Source organism: Heterocephalus glaber, unplaced genomic scaffold, assembly GCF_053883595.1.
Source record: "Heterocephalus glaber isolate CG9 unplaced genomic scaffold, H.glaber_assembly_v1.0 deba00000122, whole genome shotgun sequence".
Lineage (NCBI taxonomy): Eukaryota > Metazoa > Chordata > Mammalia > Rodentia > Bathyergidae > Heterocephalus > Heterocephalus glaber.
In genome coordinates this window covers 61,868,339-61,888,716 of record NW_028258138.1, presented here as the reverse complement: position 1 = coordinate 61,888,716, position 20,378 = coordinate 61,868,339, and the positions used below count along the sequence as shown (strand labels likewise).

Here is a 20,378-nt window from a genome sequence, read left to right as displayed (position 1 = left end):
TAATTATTCCAGTTACACTAATATTCTTGTATTTTTATATGATTCAGTAGGATGTTTCTCATAATTCAGCTCTTAAGAATCCAAAAATGTTTCAGATACTTCATAAATACTTATTTGTTCACTAGTTTACTAATTAGCTTTACTCTGTGCTCAAAAGATTATTCTAATTTGTAAACTACAGATGGTGTTCCCCTCATATGCGGGACCCTCAAGGTTGTCATATTGCAGAAAACCCACTACACTGCTGGCTTTTAGTGAAAAAATTGAAAATGCAGGTGTAGCAATCTCAATGACCAAGGTTACTCAAGCAGCAGCTCACTGTACTAATAAATGTCTGGAAGCTAATGGCCAGCATTTTGAGCACTTCTTGTAATTGTAGAGGCCAAAGGTAACTTGTGTTAATCTCATGATGTCTCAGTAAATTTAGTATTAAAATATTTATACAAGTTTTTCTTTTCCTGAAGTGTGCATATTTTTTTTTTTGCAGACTATTGTTGAATGACTGTCAGCTAGGGCAACTTTACTGTGTGTAACTTAAACAGTATGTATAAATAAAGAAAAAAAAAACCCTTTTTCTGGCCTTGTGTTTTAAAGGGCAATATTTTAATGTTAAAAATAAGTTTCAAAAATAATGTTTACTTTGGAACTGGAATAAACTAGTTCATACTTTTTAAAGTAACATTTTTATTAGTTGTAAAAAGAAAATTCATATCATATTGAACTACATAATAGGAATATAAAATAATATACATCTACAAAGCTAATAATGCTGTAACCACTTACCAGGCTATTTATACTTAATCTCAATTGCCTTTGCTCTTCCAAGTAGACCTGCTACTTGTATCCACAGGAGCACAGAGATAACAGGGAGTCAGCAGCTACCCTGTTGCTCCTCCCACTTCCCTGTTTATCAGCCAGCCCCAGGCCCATCACCCATGAGACTCTAATAAAATTTTCTATCCTTTCAACCAATGCCCCTCCCCCACCTAAACTCCCCCATATCAACCGTGCGCACCCTCCTCTCAGTGCCAAAGGCCTTTAGGCTCTTAGGCCATCTATACCCAGATGGTAATAAACTCACTGCATGTTGCTTGAACTTTGCCTGCCTCGGTGGTCTCAGTTGTGTCTCGGTATCACCTTATACTCTGTAACAGATTTGAATATGCTATGTTTTTCTATCACCCACCTGCATAATAAGAAAATGTGCGCTTATTCCGATCAAAAACGAACCAGCGTTTTTTCCAAGTTTTAATTTTTCCACCCATTTTGATGAGGAAACCTCGGCAAGTCTTCTCTGTGATTGATATGTGGTAACAGGTATCAATATTGTGGCCAGCGGTCTCTACATGGCTCCGCAAATCAAAGTCCTCCTTCCGGACAGGCAAATAGCGTGTCAAAGGGCGAGCCTGGAAAAGCACAAAGCCCATTCCATCCTCATTTGATTGTTTCATTTTATGTTATAGATGTTTAGAAACTGGAACTAAATGTAAAGTCTAAGTTTTATAATACCCATGTATTTGTGAGCACTTACAATAAAGAAAACACCAACTAGACACTAAAAAGTAGGTAGTATTTTGAGTGGGATGCTACAGTATGGGCAGGGAAATAGATTAACTCAGGACAATAGATTCTATTCCTTGAGATGAGAAAATGAGCGGATGGAAACATGTCATCTATTTTAACTTAAAGGAGATACTTAGTATGACACATAGAGGGAACTGAGGGATGAATTTATCTGGACTGTTCCCTGCAGGTGAGGGTTCCTCCATCAGAAGGTTTTCAGGAGCTTCCCATACTATAACACAACAGTTCTCCCTAAGTGATCCCTGACCCGGCATGACAGGCCAGCACTATTTAGCAAGCACAACCCCCAAAAGATCCTGGAAAGTTGCAAACATTGGCTCACATACACTCTAATAGGAATTGAAGGCAAGGATGCATGTTTTGAAAATGTAGCTAGAATAAAATTAGAAGTGGAATTGAAGCTGGATCTAATATAATAAAATGCCCAAGACAAGAAACCAGAGGATTTAGATGACTTTTACTTTACTAATGGTTAAGGCCAAGGTTCATGCAATCCAGGAAGCATATATCAACTTGGAAGATATTTCTAAAATGGTGTTTTATTTTATGTTAACCCCACCCCTTTGCCTGGGGAGAATGACCTAATCATGTACGTGGAGGTAAAACTTATGATCAGGATTAAAACAGACTTGTGCTTTTTGGTTTGGCTTCGGATATTAAAGAGGTATGGATGATCTTAACTGTGAATCAGAATTTGCAAAATTTAGGCATGATGAAATAAAATGGAAAAGTTTTAACTATTTATCAATATTTTACCTTTGATTCTATGATACTTGACTGTAGATAGATGCCCCAGGCTTACTGATACCTCAAAACCTACAAAGCTCTAAAGATAGTCTCTAACTGCTGGACCATCAGACTACCAGTAACCAAAAAGAATAAGGAACATCACATCTTTTGGCTTTGAATCTACTAGATAAATGATCAATTCTGATAAAGTTGATTTGAGCTTTAAATTATGCAATACTTAGTCAAATTTTATCTTCAGAGAACACATGTTATATAAGCAATCATGGTGGCAAAAATCACGACTGCAAATTTATGATGAGCAAGATAAGAAGTTAAACAAAATGGGTGGTTCTCTTGAATTTTGCCTGATTTCAGTAATCTGTGCACATATGCTATGGACTGTAGCACAGTGGGGACATACACGACAATATAGTGGCCAGGAAAAGAAAAGAAAATTAACACCACCACCAAGAAACTATGCTGGAAGAATTATCCTGTCTTGATATGTTTATTCCTAAAAGATGTCACAATAGAATCTTTCATTCCCTTCACTAAAGGTTTTTCTTGGGACTTTGTATCTGTTTTCAGCAGCCAATCCAGTGGCATTTTTCAAAGCTGTTCAAAATCCATTCTCCTTTTAAATGTACTTCAGAAAATTGATAGAAGAAAATATACCTCTACCATCAGGATGTTCCACCCATGTAGAGGAAAGTTATCTGGTTGGTAGTTCCCTAGAAATTGGGAAATAAAGTCACATGCTTTGCACATGAACGTAATTTTCTCCTAACCTTTTCACCAAGCACGGGCAATGCCAAGGAAGGCATTCTCACACTGTCTTCTACAGAACGACCACCAGGGGGCAACCTATACGCGTGCATTTAGATTGACCAACCAACCTGTGCCCTTTGTTTCTCCCTTATTTTTACTTCCTTTTCTATTAACTTCTGCCTCTGGCTAGTTTCTTCCTGCAGTCGTTTTTCCAGAACTTCTCGGCGTCGCTTTTCTTCTTCCAAAGCTCGTCTTTTGGCTTCCATTTCCCGTTCCTAAATATCATTATGCAGAACAATGATTAGGACATATTGGTCATACTTAAATGGTTCCAACTATTACCAAAAACAAAATTCTCACCAACTTTTTGGGTTGTATTCTAGTCTCTTAAAATATATACCCTAGACTAATACAACCTATAATCACCTCTGGCATAGCTTCCAAACTCATTAAATGAAGATACACAATCATTAAATTTAATTAACAATAATTAATAATTAAATATTGGTCAGGCTTGGAGGCAGCTCAGCAGTAAAGCTCTTGCCTAGCATGTGGAAGGCCCTGTACACACACACAAAAAAATTTGGTCTTAAGTGAAAAATCCAGTTTGTGACTACATTCAGTCATTTTGATTCAGTGGCCACAATTCCTCCATTTTTAATAAAAGCTTCACAAACTATCATTCAACACTAGTCATGAGGTTTAGCCTTTTCTTGGTCTGCTATCTTCTAACTGAAGGCCACCAGTCCTTCCAATTCCTGTTATTGCCTGCAAGCTGCCTGGCTGAAGGTCACAGAGGAAGCACACAGGGAAGCTAGAGAAGGAAAGGAGGCTCCCTCACGACAGGATGCAAAGGCATTTGGGGGATTCCTAAGGAAGTTCAGACTACAGCTTGGAATACAGTCACAATAACGTGGGATTTTTACCATCACAATAGTGCAGCTAACAGGCTGGGAAGGATGGGAAGGCATAAAAGCACACTCTTTCCACTTCCTTGGCAAAAACACCAAGTGGCCACTGAAAGGAAAGTACAGCACAAAATGTCCATTTAAGTCTATGTCAGCACTAAGTTATGGCAAGTTATGGAAAACTGTAGTGTAGTAAAAAGCCTTAGAAATCATCTCTTTAACATCTTTACTTTTCAGATGAGAAAGTTACTTTTCAGTTGAGCAAGGTACAGTGACTGCTTCAAGATCACAGCACTTGTGAGACCTGGGGCCATCACAGACCTCTTTCTGGTAGGAAGACATTGAGCTTACCCTGGACTCAAGCAGTCGGGTCTTTTCTGCATGAGCCTGTTTCAACAGCCTCTCCATTTCTTCTATCCTGGCAATATTTGAAGTGCTGGCACTGAATCAAACACAAAAGCTTTTAAGAATTTTGGCTCAGAAACACACACACACACACGTCAAAATCCAAGTATATGCAATTTAAAGGACGTTTCTTATAAGTCATTGGTCTGAAGAGGCAAATCAATTTAACTCTGAAAGTTGTGGTGACACTGACCTCAGTTTAGGAGTAAAAAATATGCAAGCAAAATAATGCTAAAGTAAACCACTTTACTCACAAATCAATACACCAAAGCCAAATCTTACAAGGCTTGACTTCCAAATGCATCTTTCAAAGTCTAAAAATGACAATTGTGGGAGGCCTTTCCTTTAGTGAAATGATTTGGATGTTAGACCCACATTCATGTAAAAATGAATTTATATCAATGTATATTCAAATAAATAATCAGGGCCTTCTTGGTTATAGGTCATTGCTAATATAATATCCCTCAATTACATTTTTGATTAAATCAAACTTAGAGTGACTCAAGTCCAGGGCTGAGTTCTCTGGCAGAGAGATATGACCACATTCAGCACTGCTGGCCCTATGACAAAACAGAGGGGCAGAGAGAGGAGCTGCCTCAGGAGTACCAGACCCTCATGGCCGACATGAAGGATGGACTCACAGGCCAACCCCAGGCCAATGCTTAACCAGGCATTTTCTCCTGAGAAGGGGAACATGGAGATTTCTTATTATCTCCATTAATTATTAGGGGAGGGAGAAAACTATAAGTTCTGCTCTTTTTAGCTTGAAAGAATTCAAGAAAAAAAATCTTCAGTTTTTGTGCACGAGTACCTATTCCCCTTCATTGGCAATACCTGACTTTGTAGATGGCAAAGGGACAAACTTTACTGACCTACCTGAGAAAGCTGAAGACATACTGCTTAGGCCAATAATGGGACAAAATTGTATTAACATTCTGTAGGGGAGACATAAAATGCATCTTATGTCTCCAATTAATTTGAAGATAATCTTGAGTTTCACTAAGTTTTAAGCCTCAAAAATCACCAACTTACAAAAAGCAAACAAACTTACCAATAATCTACCTCCATTTGTTCCATTTTATGCAATCTACATTTATTTAGCTCTCATTTGGGGCAGGGTTCTGGAACATGCTTTATTTTTAAATGACAAATTTGTATACATCATGTACAACATAATGTTTTTTAAAATTTTTTATTAGTACCTGTTTGTAGTACCTAATGAGTACTTCATTGCAAGGAATTTGCACATGTTTTATCACTTCTTTAATTTCTCCACTTTACTGAGTATACATGTAACTGACAATTGTACATATTTACAATGTACAACATGACAGTCTGATATCTGTATACACTGTGAACTGGCCACTATAATCAAACTAAAATTTTCATCACTTCACATAGTTCCCACTTGTGTGTATGTGTGTGTGTGTGTGTGTGTGTGTGTGTGTGTGTGGTGAGACACCTTAATTCTTTGGTAGAATTATTGCAGAATGACCATTCCTGGCAAGTAGTTGTGCGTGACCATGATAACTGTCCATAGCTGCTTCACATCATGGGCAGAAATTACTGTGTTTATTTCCTTGTGCTATCAGATCTTCTAAATATAAAAAAGTTGAAGACAAAATAGAATGAAAACTAAAAAGTCAAATGTAAAAGGGAGAGAGAGAAAAATAGATGTTTGTCTTCTGTGTCCCCATTTACCTTAAAATAATCAGATGCTTTTACTCATTGTTGTGGAAAATAACATAATAAACACTAGGAAAGCAAGAAATAAGAAACTAAAAAGTTTAGAATGTATGTGATGATAAAGTATCCTGAGGTGGAAACTTGTTGAATATTGGTATAAAGAACAATAAAGGACTAAAAAAACTGCTGTGTTCAAGATTTCTTAAAATTATATATTAAAATATACCAAAATTATAAGTCTATTAAAGAGGTAATTCCATGCTGAAATTTTAGTGACATAAAGTTGGTCTTGTGGCTTATGATGTCATAAAAAGCCATTTGAAGAATGATAGAATTACTTGGTTGTGGGTACATCTGCCCTTTGCTTTATGTTGAGACATCATTTTTTTGACTACCAGAAAGTTACTGGAGCCAGACCTTTTTACTTTTTGAGTATCATTATTTACACTCTAAACAAACATGAAGCTCAGAAAATAGGTCTTGGGCCTTGGAAAACAGGCAATTGAGAGTAAATTCTGCACCAAATCTCCATTCTGCTAAAATCATCGAAATATCTCATAGACCAGTACTCTGAACACCCATTATTACTGCTGCTTCCATTAACTTCCTAACCCCAACTCTGTGCTCATACTTGGAGAAAATGTTAAGGACTGACATGGTCAGAGGCAGAGAAAGCTGAGAGTTCCTCACCCTCTCCATCAATAAGAATTTCTGTGAAGAGAGAAGGGAGGGCAGGGCCAGACCCGCGATGCCAGCCTCTTGGTGGCTGCTGTGAGGTAGCAGAGGATCACCAAGCTTCAGAAGAGGGAAAATCGCTCTCATGAACTTACAGTTTCCATGTGCCTATGCCCTAATTCCCAAATACCACTTTCGCTTGCTTCGAAGTACGAATACAAATGTGAATCGGTAAATCCTTACAAAATTTTTAATATACAGAATAACTAAGCCATTCCTCCCAACAAAGCATAAGGGTAAAAAAACCTTTAAAGTTCTGGCTCTGTTATTGGGAATTATTTCTTATTTAATCAAAAGCAGTTCAAATGAAGTTTAGAGTCCAGCAACAGAGGTAACTTGACTTGGAAGCACGGTGTAAATGTGAACTTCAGTATAAAGAAATAGGATCAAGTGGGAAAATGGTCTGCATATCTGGCTCGGTCATACATGATACAAAGAAACTACTTCTAATGGTTGCCATGATGTGGACCTCTTTTATGCACTGACTCTTTGTATCTTATGTTTCAAAATTATTTTCATATATATGCCAATATGTCTCATTTATACTACTATTCTATCCTAGTTGAAAACGTTTTGTGCTATTATCTGATTCTTCTTTGTAAGAATCTTTTCAGTTTACATCTTGTTCTCTGAGTAACTATTTTAAAATAACAATATTAACTATTGTTATTATTTTGTCATGAAATTTTATTTTTTTCATAAAATAAAAATATGGGAAAATACATTTTTAAAATTTGAATTTGTACATATATAATGTCTCAAACTGATGATTTTACACTTTTTTATTTGTTTTTTGAAGCAGCATCTTACTAAGTTGCTCAGGCTGGCCTTGAATTTGCAATCGTCCTGCCTTACCCTCCTGAATAGCTGGGATTACAGATGTGCACCACTGTACCTGGCTTGACTGTATGTTTGAAGTCAGCCTTGCTTTTCCAAACAAGAAGTCTTGTCCACAAATGGATCTTACCTAGAGATATTGTCGGGTGAGCAGGCAGAGATGCTGGTCTCCATGCTGTCGGAGCTGTCCAGGCTCAAAGTATCAAAGGCCTGGTCCCTGTAGCTATGATCAGGGTAGTGGAAACTATTCAAATAGACATTTGATTCTGATGCTGTGCGGTTGTAAAATTCAGGTTTCTGTCTTTGTCCTTCACTCATCTGTTGATGATTATAACCTAAGGAAAGAGCCATAAATACACCTCGTTTATCAGTCTTATAATCTTATATGTCTACAGGCTCAAGCCAACAACCAGAAACATTTCCATATGAAATATGAGCCCCAGTCTAATTTGTTTTGAAGCCAAAAAGATCAAAGAAAGAGCATCATGCTCAGTGTAAGCAAGGGTTTCAAAGAAGTGGTCTTGCGGGTGATTTTGTCAGTGTGATCACTTGGCACCTTCCTATCCCACTCCTGTAACTCAGTACAATGGAGAATAACACACTGGCACACATTCAACACAATGGAAGAAAAAACCAAGAAATATGAAATAGCAGTGTTCAAGTGAAGACGAGATGAATCCTAGTGACAAGCAATGCCAGGGTTACTGTGCAGTCAATGCTATTCACATTTCAGAGCACTCAACTTGGTCATAAAACAGCAGGTGGAGGACCTTTCAGGTGGAGGATTTGAGAAACCTGTGTACCACCTCTAATGTTTTCAATATGTTTAAGATCCAAATCACATATTCCTTTATTCTCTCTCCCTCCTTCCCTCCCTCCCTCCCTCTCTTTGGCTCTTTCCTCACCTGTCAATTACTTATTTAAAACATTCAGGGTCAATAATCCTTTCAATGAATGGATTGTTCCTAATCACTGTGTATCTAATCCTCTTCTCTTACCACCCATTTAGAGATAACTATTGGAAAATGTAGGCATCTGTAATATCAAACACATGACAAGTAAGACTTTTTTTTAACCCTGGTACTTGGACACTGGCACAGTAAGTTACTGGCTTCATAGCTGGCATATTAAGTTACTGCTATGGCTTGGTCTCTGAATGTTGATTTCAGGCATTACAAATCAAATTGTCTTTTCAGTTCTCTGTCATATACTCAGGAAGCAGGGATTATACTAGTAAATAAATACCTACATTCATTTTAAAATGTCTCTATAGTTTGTAATTTCTTTCTCCCGATAAATGTTTCCCTGATAGCCTCCACTATCCAGGGAGTTACACCAGAGCTATTAAGAGTTTGCAATTAGACCATTTGAATTCCACTTCTTTTCTTCTGTCTTTTAATAAGTCATAAAATGGCTTTAATTCGTCATAAAATGGCCAAAAAGTAGGCAAGAGGACTGGAGAAGGGAAGCCAGACAGCTTCCTCAGCTGTTAGCCATTTCCATTTAGAAACAGAAGCCACATCTGTGATGCTTTAACGATACATTATCCACCCAAAGTGTCTGTAAAGTGATTTTTAGCTTCATGCAGTATTCATGCAATTAGTATTTGGAGCAGTTTTAGATATCTAAATGAGATATACTGAAGTAATGAATTTCTGAGAAAGTAAGTTTCCTTCGGATAATTCGCCACTATATATACAAAAATTGTACATATCACTTAGCTAAGGGAAAATGCAAAACATAAAAGCACACCATGAGACTAGATAGAATATAGTTTATAGTAATGATTAATGCATAAAGTATTAAGTTAGGCCAGTGCATTCCTAAGTGTGGAACTTGTACTTTTTTAAAAAGAAAGGCAAAAACAATTCATTATTCAAATATTTACCTTTTATACTTGAATTTTTGGAATTACTAAGTGTTCCTTTTAAATTGTTTCCAAATATTCATTATGAAAGGATTAAAAAAACCAGAAATTACTCGAAAAGTTACACATGTATATTTCCTTATGATTTCAAAAAAAAGGTGTAGCATACAAAGCTTGCACATTGGCACTGCCTTACACGGAAGACATTTCCTTGTTCTCATATGAAAAATGCCTAGAAGAAAGCCATGTAGTTTCAAACACACAAGAATGATGTTCCTGGTAATGAGCTGCGCCGTGACCTTTACTGAGGAAGAGCCAGTCCCCATGGGCAATGAACACCTCCCCAAGAAGCTGAAAGACGTGTGTGCATTGCTCCCCACACAGCTGTAGCCTTGCCCCTCTGATCTTCCTGGGCTGTGGTTTTGTTTGGTTGGGTTTGTTGTTTTCAAAAGCATCACAGAATACAAAAGTGAATTTATAACCTCCAGGTGAGAGAGGCAGTAAACTATAATGATTCAACATTTTCAGATGGGTACACAGGAAATACCCATGTTATGCCAGGCACTGTGTAAGGACTGTCAACACAAATCTCCCAGACCAGCTCACTATTTGTTGAGGTTTGACTGTGTCTGAACCTCCAGCCACTCCAGTGTCAGAATAAACACCCAACAGGACAAAGCCTGTGGCTAAGGAAGCTATCTTTCCCAATGAAGGCCTCTGTGTGTGTATGTTACTGGGGATTGAACCCAGGGCCTTTGTACTGAGCAATATATCCAGCCCTTTTTGTTTTATTTAGAGACAAGATATCATTAAGTTGCTAAGTTGCCCAGGCTGGCCTCGAACTTGCAATCCTCTGGCCAACCTCCCAGAGTGCTGAGATTACAGGCATACACCACCATATCTAGGTACAGGACTTTCAGTTCCTGCAGATCCAGTGAGAGCAGGAATGCTCCCCTATGGAGCTACAAATTTCTGCCTACTGGCAACATTTTCATGATCATAATGGGCCCAACCCTCACCGGGCTCAGCCTCCTCCCTACTGAACAAATTTTTAAAAACACAAGTTACCTTGCCATTCTCAGTAAAGGCATGGGCCTCTCTCCTGTGACCCTGGCACTACACAAGTGTGCCTGAAGAGTTGGTGTAGGGACTCAGGCTCTGGCCTGGCCATCGAAAGACACAGGTATCTTCAGTAGAAGAAACACCATAGACAAGAAGGAGACTGAAGGAGGGTGCCAGGCAGAGCCCAGGAAGAGCTGTGGGTGCACAGAGAAGTAGAGCAGCCACGGACTTGTCTCAGCTGTCACTCAGGGGTGGCTTCATCAGGGAGGGGACTCAGACGTCCTCCTCAGCAGTGTCACCATGTATTTAGCATGTGGGTGTCATGAAATTGTCATTAAATGAATTCACTTTTCATCTGTAAACTCCACCAATATTAATGGCCAAATAAGGAAGTGGAATGCACCTTCCTCATTGGGATGGGGCAAAAGAACTGAACTGGGGAAAAATGAGGCTTTCTCAACCCAAATCTACTTGGTTTTTGGTTTTATGTTTTAATTATATAGCTCTTGGAAAGAAACCAAAAAGTAAACATGGGCTTGAAAATACACTAAATCGTTCCTACCCTGGCAGATATAGCTATTTGAAAGGTTTAGAAGCTTTATGAAAAGAGACCTGATAATATCTGAGGATCATCTCATAGTATACATTAGGAAACAAAACCAGCTCTGCTCTCTCTTGTCTGAAAGCCTGTAGACTGCATGCACAAGGTACATTCACTGTGTATTCTGGTTAATCGGACCCCAAAACCCCTTTGTGAATTAACCATTGTGGGATATATAAACATTCTTGTCAATGAATGTTACACATTTTTATATGGTTATCTGGACTTATAAAGAAAATGACATGTTTTTAAATTATAGCCTAGGTTTAAGGGAGTAAAACTAACCAGGTTTCCTATGGTAGCTCACCTGCTGAGGAATTCATTCTTCCTAATGATAGTCCACAGCCCGAAGAAGAAGGTACAGGACAAGTCAGGAATGAAGGTAGAGAATGATGGAGAAAGGGAAAAAGATATGAGATCACAAAGGATGACAAGAAGACAGGAGAGATATATAACACTTCCAACATGCAGCCTTTATAGTGTTAGTAACTACCAGATTAATACAGAATAAGGTTCATAGTTTTAGATTAAATCTAAGTTTACAGAGACAAACTCAAGAAGTTACAAAAAGGAAACAGCCTTACGATACATGCATAGTTAGTCAAAAAAGATTTGTTACAGGGAAAAATTTTTTCCACATATTCATCAACCAGAAAGTGGGAAAAATATAAACAAGATAATATGCATAAAACAATTCTTTTTTTTCCAAGCAGACAACAGTAAACGGTTTTTAAGAGCTAAAGTTTAAAGAATGCCACTTAACCACTTGAAGCACAGTGCAACAAACCAGCCTCCTGACAGCCTGACATCCTGACATCCTACCTAGCTTCAGTAATGACCATCTTACTTATTCAAGCCAGTCATTCAAACTCTTCTTCACTTTCCACTAAGTCGTTCTAACAAAATAGGCTTAAAAGGAAGTGAGAGGCACTTAAATCCTTCCATCTCCCCACTGTAACCTGCTTTATTTTTGATACCTGACTTTTTTTTCTAAAGGAAAAGTATATTTTTCTACTTAGCCTACAGACATCACAATACCCACTCTTCTCTTTATATAGATCCTGAGTCTTACAAAGCAATGCTTCCCCAGTGCTCAGGTTTCCTGAAGGATTTGACCTTGGACAAAAAGCCAAAACAAAGAAAGTCATGCAGCTGCCTGTGACTGAACAGCAGCTGCCCCTAGCATTGCATTTCTTGCAAATATGCAATGATATTTTCTCTGTTATGATAGAGGAATAATCACTAGACTAAAAATCCACATTGTAGAGTTTAAAATCTGATCATTTCTTAGAGATGACTTGACAATGACCTTTCAGTATTTGTTGGAAACAAAAACAACACACAAAGAGGTTGTCATACCTTTCTTGGACTTTCCTGCATTTAACAAAAAACAGAAGGACAAAGATTTTATTCATTCTAAAGCTTACAAAGGAACAATTGACAAGATGTACAAAAGCCAAAGACCATTACAACTTCAGGAGTTGAGTTCCTCAGCTCTCTGCTTGGATTTCAAGATTTTATGACTCACATAAAAATAGTGCTGATGGAGGAAGGATTATACTACTTACAGGATCATGCTTGATGTATCCATTATGAACAGCAGCAAAAAAAAATGGTTTATTTACATTAATTGTGTACATAAAAATATCAATTAGATTTTAGGCACCCTGGAATTTTAATTGCATTTGCTGTTTTAAGGAAATCAACAAATGTTAACAAGTCTATTCTAAATGAATATACGATTTTTCTCTCCTGGTCTTTGTGGGCCACCTGCGTGGGCTTTGCAGAAAATCCTGCCAGTTTGACTTAAGTCGGCTGTAGCTTTAAGAACTATGATTCCTGACACCTCTGCCTCTCCTCTGGGTGGAGAGTCAAAGGCGGCAGGTTGGCCTGAGCAATGTACACAGGACAGCTGTCTGTTTCCCCAGAAGCTGTCCCCCCCTGCACACCATGAAACTCTTTAAGCAGCTAATGTTGCAGAGCTGAAGCAAAGACAGAAGCCAAAGTCTTCTCCGGTGCACACAGGACACATCAGTGAAGAACAGGAATACAAAAAGGAGAGAAATCAAGAGCAGATTTTGCAGAGTGTTATTTGCACAGTGTGACCTAAGAGAACTGGCTCCATTTTCCTCTATGAAACAAGCATGAGTATTATTTTTATTTGAGGGGGAAGTAGAAATTAGAAAAACAAGAGATCAGACATTCTTTCAATTTCATCGTGTTCTCATGAGAACCTTCCTATCAGCTATGCCCCTTCCATGTATCTTCCCAAAAGAGTTAAAATCATCATATTACAGGGATACATGCACACCCATGTTTATAGCAGCACAATTTACAACAGCTAGCTCTTGGAAACAGCATATATATCCATCAACAGATGAACGGATAAGGAAAATGTGACATTTATACACAACAGAGTACCACACTTCCATAAAGAAAGATAAATGAGGCATTTTAGATAAATGGGTGCAACTCAAGAACATGATGTTAAGTGAAATAACTCTGACATGCAAGTTCAACTATGTAATGGTTTCTCTGATATGGAAAACACAAAATATACATATATGTATACAAGTAAAAAATAAAACAGAAGGGAGATGACTAGGAAGTAGGGAGATGTTGAAATACTTCCAAAAATTACATATTTTGTTGTTTCAAAAATATTTTAATATATATTCTAATTTGTTTCACTTATACTGTTAGTTTACCTTAGTTCCCTGAAAACAAACTTTTATGTTATTATCTGTTTCTTTTTTAATAAGAATCTTTCTGGAGAAACCTGCCCAGAGAGGAGCTGAACGGGCATGCGGGCTCCCGCCGGCGGAGCGCCATTCCATCTCTAAGTGCAGGCAGATCCCAGGGAGCAGCTGTGTGGCCTGGACCAGCATGGCTGCAGGTGACTCTCAAATGGGGCTCTGACCAAACCTCAGAGGCTCGGCCACACCACCCAAGCCAAAGGCCTTCCCAGAAAGGGGATGCACGGGCACACAGGCTTCAGCCAGAGGCTCGCCAGACCATTGGCCACAGCCAGGGACCCGCCTGGAGAAGAGCTGTACAGGCACACAAGCAATATGCAGAGGCTCGCCTCAATACCATTGATAAGTGCAAGTAGACCCTAGCCAAAGCGGGCAGACAACAGAAACCGGGGCACACAGCCTCCAACCAAAGGCCCTCCCAGACAATAGCTACATAGGGGCTCCAGTGAGAGGCATGCCTAGATACCATCCCAAGTGTGCTTAGGCCCCAGCCAGAAGCCCGCCCAGACAATAGGTCAGCTCAGGGATCTAGAAGGCCACCACTCTGAACCCAGGAATTGGTGTACTGGTGAGCAGCAGAGTAAAGGCTGTTTGGTGGCTTGCTGAGAATTCAAGACCACTGGGTGAGCAAAAAGTCACCTCAACAAAGATACAACAGGCTGCATCTGTTGAAATAAGAAGACATGTAAATAAGTCCAAAAACCAGACTTTCAGATCACCTAAGGGAACCCTAAAGGGCGAAGAGATGGAACAATCTGATACTCAACAATCTGAACTCCCTGAACTGGCAAGGAAAGAGAACCTGGAAAAAATGAAATCAGAAATAATTTCTCAGATAACAGCAGAGATTGTGCCCATAGTACAAGACATGATTAATGAATCTAGGGCAAACACAGATAAAAAACTAGAGGAGCTGAGGAATATGATGGAATCCCAACAAAGGAAAAACATGGAATCTATAAAACAGATGCAAACAGATTTCCAGGAGATTAAAAACTCCAGTGAGAGTTTATGCATCAGAATGAGCCAATGCAAGGATAGAATTACAGATACAGAAGATAAGATTGCAATTAGTGAACAGGAAAAGAAAAATTTCTTAAAAATAGTAAGGGACCATGAGAAATCAATCCAGCAGCTGCTAGATGATGTGAAGAAAAATAACATCAGAGAGACTGGAGCCAAGGAAGAAACAGGACAGAGTGCAGATGACATAAAAAAACTGTTCTCAGAAGTGATGGCAGAAAACTTCCCAAGCGGAGAAAAGAACTTGACATAGAGATAAGTGAGGCATGTAGGAGTCCAACTAGCTGTGATCAAAAAAAAATCTACAAATAGGCATATAATTCAGATTCCAGAAACCCAACAGAAGAAAAAAATTCTATAAGCAGTTAGAGAAAAGAAACAAATCACATACAATGGAAAGCCCATCAGAATCACAGCAGACTTCTCAACACAAACCACAAGGCAAGAAGAGCATGGAGCACTGTATTTCAAGCCCTAAAGGAAAACAACCTCCAACCCAGATTGATGTACCCTGCAAAACTATCTTGCAAAACTGATGGAGAAATAAGATACTTTCATGAAAAGAGCACCTTAGGAACATCCCAATTACCAAAGGAGCACTCCAAAAAATTTTAAACAATATCCTAGGAAAAGACAATGAGGATCAAAACCTCAGGAAGCCCTGCAGAGTGAATCCACCAGGCACAACATGAAATTAAATGCAAAGGGGTAGAATCCAACAAAAAGAAAAAGTCATGACAATGATAACTCAATACGTATCAGTGATAACCATCAATGTTAATGGTCTCAATTCACCAATCAAAAGAAATAGACTGGCAGAATCTGACAAGAAGCAAGATCCAACAATATGCTGTATACAAGAAACATTAATTCAAAAAGAAATTCATAGACTGAAAGTTAAAGGGTGGAAAACAATACACCATGTGACAGGAACCCGAAAAAAAGCAGGAGTAGGTAACCTCTTTGCAGATCAAGTGGATTTCAAACCAACACTGATTAAGAGAGACAAAGAAGGACACTATATCCTTGTAAAAGGAACAATCCAAGAGGAAGAGATGACAATTATTAATATATATGCACCAAACACTCGTGCGCCCAACTATATAAAAGAAATACTAACAGACATGAAAAATCATATAAGCACTACTACAATATTGGAGGAGAGAGAAAAGCTCTCGTCTCAGATGAAGGCTGACCCAATGGTGACGGACCATATGGGGAATGCTCTCTGGCAAATGCTGTATTTGGAATATCAAGTGCATAAGGATCTTTTTCTAAAAGTTCAAATTTAAACTCTGTTTCAGTTAATTTTTGTCTGTTGTAAGCATTTTCTTTCCTTAACTCATTCAAGTTTCTTTCAGCAGTTTGAGCTGCCAACCAATTATCGTGTGCTCTTTTCTCATGGGGAATAATCTGCCCTGATAAGACTGAATGGTTCTCTCCAATTCTTCAAGATCTTTGGCTCATGTTCTGTACGTCTCCAGCTCTTCAGCAGCATGGCTGATCCTTTCATCCAATTTAGGTCCACTCAGACTCTCACCTTTGCTTCCAGGGGGAGGAGGAAGAGGCTCAAGAGGCTTAGAGAATCCTCTGGACCATCAGATTAGCAATAAGAGAGGAAACTCAAGCTATGATAGGTTAACTGATCCTCATAGAGCACCTTCTGACACTGGATCTCTGTCACCTCCGTGGGAACAGGACCGTAGGGTGATGATTCCTCCACCAGGCCAACCATATCCTGACCCAGCTCTTCCACTACAAAAGCAAGACAGATACTATTCTAATTCTGGTAGACTATCGGGACCAGCAGAACTCAGAAGTTATAATATGCTTTCTTTGGGTAAAGTGGATGGGCCAGTGTCTTCAGAAACGGAATCCAGTAGAAATGATACCAAAGATGATCCTGGTAATTCAAATGTGCCTGATTCTTCTCTCCCTGCTGAAAGCAAAGCAACTGGCCCTGGGTTTGTTCCTCCACCTCTTTCTCCAGTTGGAGGTCAGCCGTTTCTAATGTATCCGAGGAGCCAGGTCCTGAGGAGAGGACCTCCTTTTCCTCCACCTCCTCCAGAAAACATGTATGGAGCACCTCGAGATTATTTTCCACCAGGGGATTTCTCTGGCCCACTGCCTCCATTCCCAATGAGAAATGTCTATCCATGGGGGTTTCCTCATTATCTTTCCCCAAGAGCTGAATTTTTCCCCCCATCCCCACATTCTGAAAGTAGAAGTGAGTTCCCTTCAGGGTCAATTCTGCCTTCAAATGAGCCTGATGCTGAACATCCAGAGCCACAACAAGAAACCTGACAATATTTTTGATCTCTCTTCAAAAGTAATTTTATCTTTCATTTTCAGTTTAAGTAACTGCTGTTACTTAAGTGATTATACTTTTGCTCAAATTGAAGCTTAATGGAATTATAATTCTCAGGATAGTATTTTGTAAATAAAGATGATTTAAATATGAAAAAAAGCACTAATACAATAGTAGTGGGGAACCTTAGTACTCCACTCTCACAAATACATAGATGAACTAGACAAAAAAATAAACAACGAAATACTAGAACTCAAACTCTTGAACAAATGATCTTAACAGATGTTTACAGAGTGTTCCACCACACAAAATCAGAATACATATTCACTTCAGCTGCACATGGGTCATTCTCTAAAACAGACCACATACTCACTCATAGAACATGTTTAAGTAAGTGCAAAGGAACTGAAGTTATCCCCTGTATATTGTCAGACTATAGTGCAATGAAATTGGAGATCAATAGCAAAAGAAACTGCAAGAATTTCATAAACACATGGAAATTGAACAACACACTTCTGAATAACCAATGGGTCATAGAGGAAATTAAAGAAGAAATCAGACAGTTCATACAACTGAATGACAATGCCAATACAACATATGAGAATCTATGGGACACAATGAAAGCAGTCTTATGAGGGAAATTCATAGCAGTGAATAATCACATTAGGAAAACAGAGCAGGCCTAATTAAACAACCTGATGCTGAACCTCAAGCTTCTAGAAAAAGAAGAGCAGGACAAACCCAAAGCTTATTCAAGGGAGGAAATTATAAAGATCAGAGGAGAAATCAATGCAATGGAGACTAAGAGAATGATACAAAAAAATCAATGAAGCCAAGAGTTGGTTCTTCGAAAGAATAAACAAAATTGACAAACCCTTAGCCAACCTTATCAAAAAAAAGGAAATAAAGGGCCCAAATCCATGCAATTAGGAATGAAAAGGGTGAAATTACAACGGACCCAGCAGAAATCCAGAGGATCAATACCTACTTTGAGAACCGATATGCCAATAACATGGAAAATACAGAGGAAATGGACAGATTTCTAGATGCATGTGAATAAACAAAATTGAATGAAGATGATCTAAAAATTCTAAACAACCCAATATCAATCAATGAAATTGAAAATGTAATTAAAAACTTAACAACTAAGAAAAGCCCAGGTCCTGATGGCTTCACTGCCGAATTCTACAAGACATTTAGAGAGAAACTACTGCCACTACTATTTATACTCTTCAATGAAATGGAAAGGGAAGCACTACTCCCAAATTCATTCCTGGAAGCAAGCATCACCTTGATCCCCAAAGCACAGAAAGACCCAACTGAAAAAGAGAACTACAGGCCAATGTCACTAATGAACATAGATGCAAAAATCCTTAATAAGATGCTGGCAAATAGAATGCAGAATATCATCAAGAAGTTCATACACCCCGACCAAGTGTGATTTATCCCAGGGATGCAGGGATGGTTCAGCACATGCAAATCAATCAATGTAATACACTATATCAATAGAGCCAAGGACGGAAACCATATGATCATCTCAATAGATGAAGAAAAAGCATTTGACAAAATCCAACATACATTTATGATAAAAACCCTACAAAAAATTGGAATAGATGGTCTCTACCTCAATCTGATAAAAGCTATCTATGAAAAACCAACAGCTAATACCATACTAAATGGTCAAAAACTGAAATCCTTCACACTAAAATCAGGAACAAGACAAGGATGTCCACTATCACCACTCCTGTTCAATGCAGTATTGAAAAAATTAGCCACAGGAATTAGAAAAGAAAAAGAAATAAAAGGAATAAAGATAGGAAACAAAGAAGTCAAATTGTCATTATTTTCAGATGACATGATATTCTATATAGAAGACCTTAAGAACTCCACCAAAAGTCTTTCAGACTTCATAACCAAATTCAGTAAAGTAGCTGGATACAAGGTCAGCACACAAAAACCAATAGCTCTTCTGTACACAAAAAACATACTCACTGAGAGAAATTGGGCACAATTTCCTTCCAATTCCCTTTCACAATAGCATCCAAAAAATTGAAATACCTCGGAATCATCCTAACAAAGGAAGTAAAAGAACTCTACTTTGAAAACTACAACACTCTGGAAAAAGAGACTGAAGAGGATATCAGAAAATGGAAAGACATCCTTTGTTACTGGGTAGGAAGAACCAATACAATCAAAATGACCATACTTCCAAAACTGCCATACAGATTCAGTGCAATCCCTACTGAAATCCCAACAGCATACTTCACAGACCTGGAGAAAACAATCCAAAAATTTATTTGGAACAAGAGTCCTAGAATAGCAAAAGCAATACTAGGCAATAAAGACAAGGTAGAGGGTATCACAATACCCAACTTGAAACTATACTACAAAGCTACTGTGATGAAAACAGCATGGTACTGGCAAAGAAACAGACCTGAAGACCAGTGGAACCGATTAGAAGATGCAGAAATAACTCCAGACACACTCAGCCACCTCATCTTCCACAAAGGAGCCAAACACCCTCACTGGAGGAAAGATAGCCTCTTTAATAAATGGTGCTGGAAAAACTGGGTTTCAACTTGCCAAAGATTAAAACTACACCTATATCTCTCACCATGCACTAAACTAAAATCAAAATGGATTAAAGATCTAAATATTAAAACACAAACATTATACCAGCTGGAAGAGAGGTTAGGAGGAACTCTTGAAGACATTGGTGTAGGAAAAGATTTTATGTACAAGACCTCAGTTGCCCGTGAACTAGCACAAATAATCAACAAGTGGGATCTCTTCTTACTAAAAAGCTTCTGCACAGCAAGAGAAACCACCAGCAGTGTGAAAAGAAAACCTACAATGTGAGAAAAAACTTTCACCAGCAGTCCCTCAGACAAAGGTCTACTATGTAGAATCTATAAAGAACTTAAAAAGATCAGACCTCCCAAATTTAAAGACCCAATCCAAAACTGGGCATCTGAAATGAGCAAACATTTCTCAGACAAAGAAGCAGAAACAGCAAAGAAGTATATGAAAAAATATTCAATATCACTGGTCATTTGAGAGATGCAAATAAAAACAACACTGAGATTCCACCTCACCTCAGAAAGAATGG

The 20,378-nt window shown here is 38.4% G+C and overlaps 1 protein-coding gene across 24 annotated transcripts in view; it reads right to left on the bottom strand.

The window, feature by feature from the left end:
- Phldb2 (pleckstrin homology like domain family B member 2) overlaps positions 1-20,378 on the bottom strand; it is a 275,057-nt gene that overhangs the window by 5,439 nt on the left and 249,240 nt on the right. For 16 of the 24 annotated variants that reach the window (XM_087215178.1, XM_087215189.1, XM_087215186.1 and 13 more), the window contains 5 exons: positions 11,490-11,510; positions 7,783-7,987; positions 4,341-4,431; positions 3,210-3,356; positions 1,187-1,406 (listed from right to left, as the gene is read on the bottom strand). In XM_087215178.1, coding sequence (XP_087071304.1) covers positions 1,187-1,406; positions 3,210-3,356; positions 4,341-4,431; positions 7,783-7,987; positions 11,490-11,510 — 684 coding nt within the window. The remainder of the gene's footprint in view (positions 1-1,186; positions 1,407-3,209; positions 3,357-4,340; positions 4,432-7,782; positions 7,988-11,489; positions 11,511-20,378) is intronic. The other 8 variants (XM_087215260.1, XM_087215167.1, XM_087215238.1 and 5 more) reach the window with 1 other exon arrangement.